Source organism: Megalobrama amblycephala, linkage group LG17, assembly GCF_018812025.1.
Source record: "Megalobrama amblycephala isolate DHTTF-2021 linkage group LG17, ASM1881202v1, whole genome shotgun sequence".
In the NCBI taxonomy this organism is placed as follows: Eukaryota; Metazoa; Chordata; class Actinopteri; order Cypriniformes; family Xenocyprididae; genus Megalobrama; species Megalobrama amblycephala.
Window position 1 is genome coordinate 47,242,083 of NC_063060.1, and position 8,991 is coordinate 47,251,073.

General features: G+C 36.8%; 1 protein-coding gene across 1 annotated transcript; it reads left to right on the forward strand.

Moving 5' to 3' along the window:
* Positions 1–750: 750 nt before the first annotated feature.
* LOC125250439 (gastrula zinc finger protein XlCGF7.1-like) lies at positions 751–5,054 on the forward strand. The gene is made up of 3 exons (XM_048163013.1): positions 751–866; positions 1,076–1,254; positions 3,851–5,054. Exons 2-3 carry the CDS (start codon positions 1,176–1,178, stop codon positions 4,663–4,665), a joined length of 894 nt encoding a protein of 297 aa, XP_048018970.1. The 5' UTR covers positions 751–866; positions 1,076–1,175; the 3' UTR covers positions 4,666–5,054.
* The last annotated feature ends 3,937 nt before the right edge of the window (positions 5,055–8,991 follow it).

The following is an 8,991-nucleotide window of genomic DNA, read 5'->3' on the forward strand; positions in this document are numbered from 1 at the left end:
CTTTTCACGATACATATCGTTTCAAAGCAGCTTTACAGAGAATGCATGACAATTTAGAGAATGCAGTTAGCTAATAATGTAATAATTTAGGCAATTAATTTACAATCACTGTTAGCAGTTTAACTGAAGGTAGAAGCAATGAGCTCCTGGAAATAATCAATTACATTAATAATAATTAGGATATATATAGAAATTTGGGAATGTGCATGTTGCATCTTCTGAAGTCCTCGCAGGAGTTGGCGCCGTCTCTTCACAGGTGTTGGTCATCTGAGGCCTTCTTAAGAGGCTGGATCCAAACTGAAGCTGATGGACGGGGTAAAACAGAAAAGCAAATGGAGAATAATTAGCGTAGCTGCTGTTCATAACATTAAGCAAAGATAGTCATGTGCAGTTGATCTGGTATGAGATGCATTATGTGAATGCTTGGCTAAAGAGATGCGTCTTTAATCTAGATTTAAATAGATTTAAATGCATAAGATAACTCATTTTTCATTCTGGCATGCTCTGTTGACTTCTGCCCTTGTTCACAGAAGAGAAGACATGTTTTCCTTTGTTTAATTTAGGTCTGATAGAACTGTTGCAATGATTATTTTAATAATTAACATAGAAAGTTAAACATTCAGTTTTGAACATTTTGTTTTTTCAGTTTCAGGTTTTTTGAAACAAACTCAGAATTGTTGAAGAGTTCACTGATTATATAAAATCAAATGACGGTTGAATAATCTTTACGTGTCTCATCCATGAAGATGCAACAGTGGAGAACAAGCTATTGGGGTTTTGAGGACCAGAACAAGCTGAAAGGACAAGTTGAACTTAGCTATAACTTTAGCTATAGTGTGAGCCTCTTTATTAATATACCTGTGGAGGTGAGGATAAAAAATGGTCAAATTCACTCAGTATTCCATGATCTAATTCACTACTATCTCAAACACAATTGAGTACAAATGAACTGTATTCAGATGTGTTGTAAGCACTAAAACAGTCCAGTACATTATAGTCAAACTTATTTTTATGTTGAAGATTTCTGTGCCACTATCTGACCACCCTATGAAAACACCTCTGTCCATTCCACTAGTCCTGGTCACTGATGGTGTCCATTCCCACAGCTGAGCTCCTCCCACTGACCATCATCAATAAACTCTCGGATCAGAGTCAGAGAGGAAGAAGCCGCTGGAATGGAGTTTGTTAAAGAGGAGAGAGAAGACATGTGGGATTCCTGCGGAGTGAAAGATGAAGAAACGGAGGAACACGGAGGTTGGTGATCATTCTGAACTCTTGTAGAGACTGGAGCTGGTGTGAATGTGATCGGAAGTGTGTTATAACAGAAAGAAACGCGTATCAGTCGTGATAACAATAGCCGAATGTCCACGTGTGTTTTAAATCACCATCCTCTAACATTGCGTTCAGGTTTTGGAGACGAAAGACACACAAAGAATATTTTAATGGTTTTCGGTTTGATTTACAGATTTCTGTTGGCTTTAAATCTGCGCTGTGAGGAAATGTAAATAATATCGCATGTGATTCTTCATGACTTGTGAATTCAGCTGACGCGATACTCCGAAATCATGTTCATGTTTAACATCCGTTTCTAATAAACACTAGATTGAGTCAATACTAAATCACCTGATTTATGAAAACTTGAACAATCGCTTATTATCAGTTTCAGTAGCCTATTTCACAGCTGCAATAATGACAAGATCCAAACCATTAGATATATCAGCTTTTAAGTTTAAAAATAGCCATCTGGTCGGGTAATGCTAGGCTTCAATAGTTTGTCATTTGTGAAATATGTCTCAGTTTTGGGCAGTTAACTCATCATGTAAGACACACTTATCGATTGTAAGGCGGATTATGAATGTAATTTGATATGATCCCTGAGTCAGAGCCAGTCGTGTTCAGTCGGTGTTTAAATCTGCTTCAGTCGAAGGAAACAGTCTTAGTGTCTTGAGCTCAGTCTCAGAATGTTTTTAGCTAGTCCTTAAGCGTGTCCCCATCTTAAAATAATAAAAACAGAGATGTGAAGTCGGACACTTTCTGCTTCTCGTAGCGCTGCGTTTGCTTTCTCACAGCTGAAGTGAAACAAATGCAATATTTGACTAATACACTGATGTTTCAGAGACATTTTCATTCAATACGTTATGTACTGTTTACAGCGTCTGTTTGTACAAGAATAAATACCAATAGTGGGGTCTATGTTTTTATCAGTTTTACTTTGATAAACATGACACAATATAACATCGCAACTACATGAAAAGAGCTTTAACTGTTATAAAAATACAGATTTGAGCATGAAGTTTTCAGAATAAACATGAAACACATGATCTTTGTCATGCTGTGAATCCGGCCAACAGCCGGAGCTCAGAAAGAATCAGCCGGCTGATCTCGAATCGCTCTCGCGGTACTTTGATGCCACACGTCAGTCACATGGCGTCTGCGCTGTCTCAAGTCGGACAGAATTTCTAACAGGCATGCACTGCTTTAAGTCAGCCGCCGATCGGTCTGTGCAGCGCTGCTTGAAGTCGAACAAGCCTCTGAAGGCAGGAACACACCAAGCCGACGGTCGGGCAGTTTTTGTTTTCTCAGTGTGTTCTGCACCGTCGGCTGAAGTTGGTCCTCGTTGGCTTTTTTTCAGCCGATTCGACATGTTGAATCAGTGTTGGAGCTCGTTGAGCCGTCTGATCATTCTGATTGGCTGTTCAGCTACTGCCACCTGCTGGTACGGAAAGGCATTTCATGTTGCGCAGGCACAGAACGCTACTTGGCCATTGGCTGTCGAGTGTTTGGTTTGGTGTGTCAGGTCAACTTTGGACACAGACGCTGCCGACATGAAAAAAAACTAGTCTGCAGTCTGCTTTTGTTGCCAGAAGTTTGTCGGCATCGGCTTGGTGTGTTCCTGCATTTAACTTCACTAAACAAGCGTAGCGTCAGTTCTGGCAGGTCACGTCAGTCAAGCTTGCATCAGTTGACTCTCAGCTGATCCAAGTCTACCTATAAGAATACAGGTCAGTTAACCCTTCCTTGAGCATCCTCTGATATGTGGAACTCTTCATAAATCTGAATAGTGAAGTATTACAACTGTGTCACATTTATGTTCAGTTAGTTTCTGTTGTGCTTTTCTATTTTTCCTGCCACTCATTAGTTGTCGTAGTAATTCATTAAATCAGCACAGGTGTTCATCATTATTTCATTCTATTGGTTTGTACTAACTTTGTTGCTCCTTGTCCTCTGTTTGAGGTCCGGTCACTTACGTTTATAGTGTGTTGCTGCTACCTTCTGAATTGTTTACTTGAGGATTGCTATTAAATTCATGTTGGAACTTTATTCATTTGTCCGTTCACACACACCTGTAACGACTCATGAAGGGTTAATCGACTGAAACTGCACTGTGAAAGCTTTCGGACATCAGGCTTGTGCATTAATTTTGTATTAATGCAGTTTACTGGAAATAGATGTTAAAAATGAAAAATGTTTATTTTCCACATTCTTGACTGATGGACAAGGTTTTTTTTCAAAATCTTTTTCAAAAGTCTTATTGTGAAAAATTCACAAATCCAGCAGATCAAGGTGACACTGGTTTCAGTCTTCTAACTGACCAACTTTTGGAGCTATACATAACATAAATTGAATCACTATCAGAGTCACTATCAAAAATAAATTGGTTTCAGACTGGAGGACCGCGTCTCCTGGATTCACAAATCATGATGTGATACTCTCTGCATGTCTGCCACAGCGCACCTAAGATTTATACTCAAAAGAAATTTAATTCTCAAACTTCAATTTGGGTCATTTAATATTTATTTCAATTTCCAGTTTAATTGATTTTTGAGAGAGTAAATTTAATTTGTTTCAGATCTGATGAAAGTGGAAGAGGAAAGTGAAGAACCGAGTGAAAAGGGAGGAGAAGAACTGAGTGAAGAAGAAAGTGAAGAATTTAGTGAAGAGGAAATTGAAGATCTGAGTGAAGAATTGAGTGAAGAGGAAGAACATCAGAGATCTCAGAATGTCACGACTAGAGCAAAATCTTCTAGCTGCTCAAAGACTAAACAGAATGTGTCACAGAAAAGAACTCAAAGAACGAAAGGTAAAAGGTCATCATGCACCTGCCGTCTGTGTGGAAAGAGTTTCACATGTAGAGGAAGCCTGAAGGATCACATGAGGATCCACACTGGAGAAAGACCTTTCACATGCAGTCACTGTGGACGAGGGTTTAAACAGAGCGGAAGCCTTACAGAACACATCAGAATTCACACTGGAGAGAAGCCTTACAGCTGCAGTCAATGTGGGAAGAGCTACAGACAGAAAGGAAGCCTTGGGATGCACATGAGAACTCACTCTGAAGAAAAACCGTTTACATGCGCTCAGTGCGGCAAGAGTTTTACACTGAAACACAACTTTAATCTTCACTTAAAAACTCACTCCACTGTGAAGCCATTTGTCTGTCTTCAGTGTGGGAAAGCTTTTGGTCAGATGTCACACCTGAAAATACATGAAAAAGTTCACATCGAAGTGAAGCCGTATCACTGCGCTCCATGCGATAAGAGATTCTTAACAAATTCTGATCTTCAAAAACATTTAAAATCATTCAAGCATACTAAATACCGGTCTCTAGAAAGATTCATGCTCCAAGCTCAAGCCTCAGGAGCAAATATGTTCAATTACTTCTAATAGGGTCATTTCCTGCAGTGTAGGGGACGTGGGTAATGTGTGTTTTCATTGTTTTCTGTTCGACCTAGTTTCCAGTCTGTTCCATTGATTGTTATCCAGTTCACCTGTTGTTCATTAATTATGTTTTTGTTTGATCTCTCTACTTACTTTTTGAGATTTCTGCCTTTCATTGTCATGTCATCATCAGTGTTAAAGAACTGTGAAGTCTGAGTTTCTGCGTGTGAGTTTGTATTATTTAGTATTATTTGTATTTTCTATTTGGGTTATTTGTCTCTGTGAGCTTGAACATGAATGTGTTCAGAATTTTAACAAATTAAACCTTTCTGTTGCTTTTCTTTAATGTTCTGGAGTAACAACACTTTTAAATGAATAAAATTACATGTATGGTACAAGATCAGTTTCTTGTTTCTACAGCTTAAAACTTTTAAGTCCAAAATCAAACACACACCCTCAAGCCATCCTACATAATTGCTACATTATGTTTAAAAAATATCCTGGCTCTTCCAAGTTTTATAATGGTAGTGAATAGGGCTCCAGTTTTTTAGCCCAAAAAAAGCACATTCATCCATCATAAATATAATCCATACGACTCCAGGGGGTTAATAAAGACCTTCTGAAGTGAAACAATGTTTTTTTTTTTTTTTTTTTTTTTTAAAGAAAAATATTTATATTTAAAAGTTTATAAACCATAATAACTGGCTTTGGGCAAATGTTAGTATGCTTGAAGAATGCTGGCGGAAGCGTGACTTCTGACCCATGACCCCCTTTTTTTTATATTGATTTCTCTCTAAAAATCCTCTTGTTTTAGATTTGTAATTCGTGACTGGTGTTTTGTTTTGCTCTATATTCTGCGCTTCCGTGTTGTTCATCAGTAAGTTTCAGAGGAAATCTTTCCACTGAAAGAGATGCCCACCAACAATGGAAAAAAATGGACAACTAGTGGATGACAATAGTATTATAGCCTTCATCTTTCAGTTGAAATGGCTGATTGTTCAGAAATTGCCGATAATATTCTGAGAATTGTAAATAAATTAAACTAAGCTTGTTTACTCTAAATGAACTTGAAAAGTTTGGACTTTGTGCACACAAGATGTAGGCATATTAGTCATGGGTAACACCCATAAAATATGCCAGACTGTATCTGCTTAGGAGTCAATGACCAATAAAGCTTTTAAAAAATAAATAAATAAAAGCAGTCTTTATTAAAGGGATAGTTCACCCAAAAATAAAAAAAAAATTTGTAATTTACTCCCCCCTCAAGTTGTTCCAAACCTGTATGAATTTCTTTGTTCTGCTGAACACAAAGGAAGATATTTTTTTAACTGGATGAATGATTGTAACCAAGCAGATAAATTCACAAATCAGCCTAATGAAATGAAAACAGTAGGAATGAAGTATTTACAACAGAAAAAAATCGTGCAGTCAGATTTTTTTGTGGCACTTTGAATGAGAAACTTCAGTTAAAATGAAAAGGTTTCAGATGCTGTTCAGACCCGTGTATCCTACACAAAAGGATTGACGTATAAAGTATCTCTGAGAAGGGAGAATGAATCTGGCTCTGTTAAAGCTCAGGGGCCGTATTCACAAAACATCTTGAGGCTAAAAGTAGCTCCTAACTTGCTGATTTAGGAGAAACTCTTAAAAATAATGGGCGTGTCAGTCCTGAATTTTAGGAGTCCTACATTTTTGCTCTAAGAGTATTTCACAAAGCATTTTAGTGCTAAAACTAGCTCCTAAATCTGTGAAACGTTAGTCGTCAAGAGGACCCCTAAATCACTAGAACCAAATCACAAACAGTCCTAATCCACCCAAAGACACTGTACACCATTGAGACAATAGCGATTGAGCCTTGGGTGCTGAACCTTTTCTTCATAAATGCAATACATTTTTATTTATAGATTTGAATCTACGATGAGACGGCAAAAAAAAAAAACTTTTAACAAATAAATAAATATTGTCCAATGGACAATACCTGTGGCAGTGGTTTTCATGAGTCCACACTTACAAATGATTGAATAGAGTAAAAAAATAAATAAATAAAAATAAACGTATTTGGTGTGCTGTCCAAAGGGGTTGAGGGCTCTGAGCTTGGAGTTAGCCCAAACCCAAAGTTCCCCCCGTATCCCCAGCTGAGAGTGAGGAGCGGGGTGGCAGAGGGATGCAGAAAACTGCTGAAGTAACTATAGGTGAGTCGACTCTCGTCTGTGTATATATTCCTCCTCTCGAGCTGATTAGAAAGACCGTTTGAATGTGTTTCTCCCAAACTTTGTTTATAAAACATAATTTGTTGCTTGAATTCTGCATTCTCTTGAGATGAAGACATCCAAGAGGTGGACAATTAACTGTGTATACTAGTTTAATTAGTGACACTTAGCCTGCATTTTAAAATCTTTATTTGAATATGGCAACATTTGTATTTTAAACCTTTATTTTAATATGGAAACATGACACCTCATTCTAAAATATTTCTATGATTAAATCGCTGACTCCTCCCCATCAGCCAATCACTGTGTGGATTACTCCATAGCAACAAGGTCAGCCCCGCCCTTACTCTTAGCTTAAGACTTCAGTCTACTCCTTAGTAAAAGTTTTCTCAGCAGCTTTGTGAATAAGTTTTAAGAGAAAACTCTTAGCTAAGAACTTTTACTGCTATTTAGGAGAACTCTTAGTGGTAAGATAAAATGTTTTGTGAATACGGCCCCTGAACCCCAGTGTCAACACCAGATCTGCCCACGGTCAGAGACATTCAGCGCAGTGTTTCTAAGGTCTGCTGACCGCAGGAATACACCGAACAGAAGAGAGAACACTAGAGTCATTCACTGCTGACTTCATAAACACTTACAGCTCCAGAGAAATAAACTGGACCCCCACAATTTTATTTACTTTATTTTATGTATTTTTTCAGTGTTTGGGTAGTTATTGTGTTTCTCAGCTCCTGGGTCAGATTTAACCCAGCGGTTGAGTTATTTATCGCAGGCTTTTCATATCCTCTTCTGGAGAAAGTTTCTCAGCACCTTTGAACTAGTGCATTTCAGGTTTGTGTACATTTTATTTTATCTATAAAATCATTACTGTGCTGGAAATCATTTTATTTAATGTAAAGCAACATAAACGTCAAACTATGCTTTGGTTTTTTTGTGTGATGGAAATACATGATGCTTTGCATAAAATAAATGATTTTATTCCTAAAATTTTAAATAGTTTGGATGGTAAATATGTTCTCAAACACGAGTTCTTCACTGATAAAAATTATATGCTTGATTTACTTAAAAAATATAATGAATTCTTTTGCATAATTTTATTACGTAGATCTAACAAGACTAGTCTTTGTACAAACTACTTAATTTTTCTGTTTGTTGAAATAAAATTTGCACACAAAGTTAACTTAATTTTAGCATTCAAGACACATTGGACACATTCAAGAACCATTTTCACAACTTTTACAAAATCTTCACTCTGCAAAGTCTCTTATTGTTAGGCGTTACCCAGAAGGTGGGTATATTCCCTTTATGGCATGCCCAAAACAGTTGTTTTTATTATTAAAACAACTTTAATTGTTGTTAGCAGGTCCTCAACCCAAGCACATGTTCTACACTTCACCACGATGGTAACCCCAAAACTATTAACATAACAGAAACTTTTAAATACCAACATAATAGAACAGTAAACATTAAAAAGTCTCTCCATTTTCTCATGTTGCTAAAAACTGCTTAAAATAACACTTTATTTCAACATTTACACTCCTAGATCAGCCCTTTGCAAAGCATGATGGGTTGTGAAAGTCTTGTTTGATTGAGTCCTGGTTGAGTTTACTTGATTGAAACATGTTATTTTAATATGAAAACATCAAGTTAAGTCAAAAAGTAATTGTTTTAAGTCAAATTAACATGAAGCAATTAAATTTGAACCAGAAACCTAATACAATGGTGTTGAATCAAAATAAGTTGTTTACATAAAGTGAACAGCATCAAAAAATCATTTTTTTGAGTGTTCTCTGGAAACGGGATAACAGAGACTGGTCCATTACACTTGAATTTCTTCTAAATGTTTAATTTATACTTATAATGTTTGTTATACAAGCTTAAATGTAAGCAATATTGTAAAGTCTACATCTATAAAATGTAAAATATGATACTCACTGAAAAAAAGGAAAGGAAGTTATTATGCTAACCAGTGGTTGTGTGGAGTCTTTTACAAATGTTTAGAGGATTTAAGATCATCTGAGCACTAATTCATGTATATATTCTGTATATTCTGAAAGCCACCGGAAATGGCTTTTCAATAGGGTGCTGCAATATGCTGTGAGTGTGTTAATCTTTTAATACC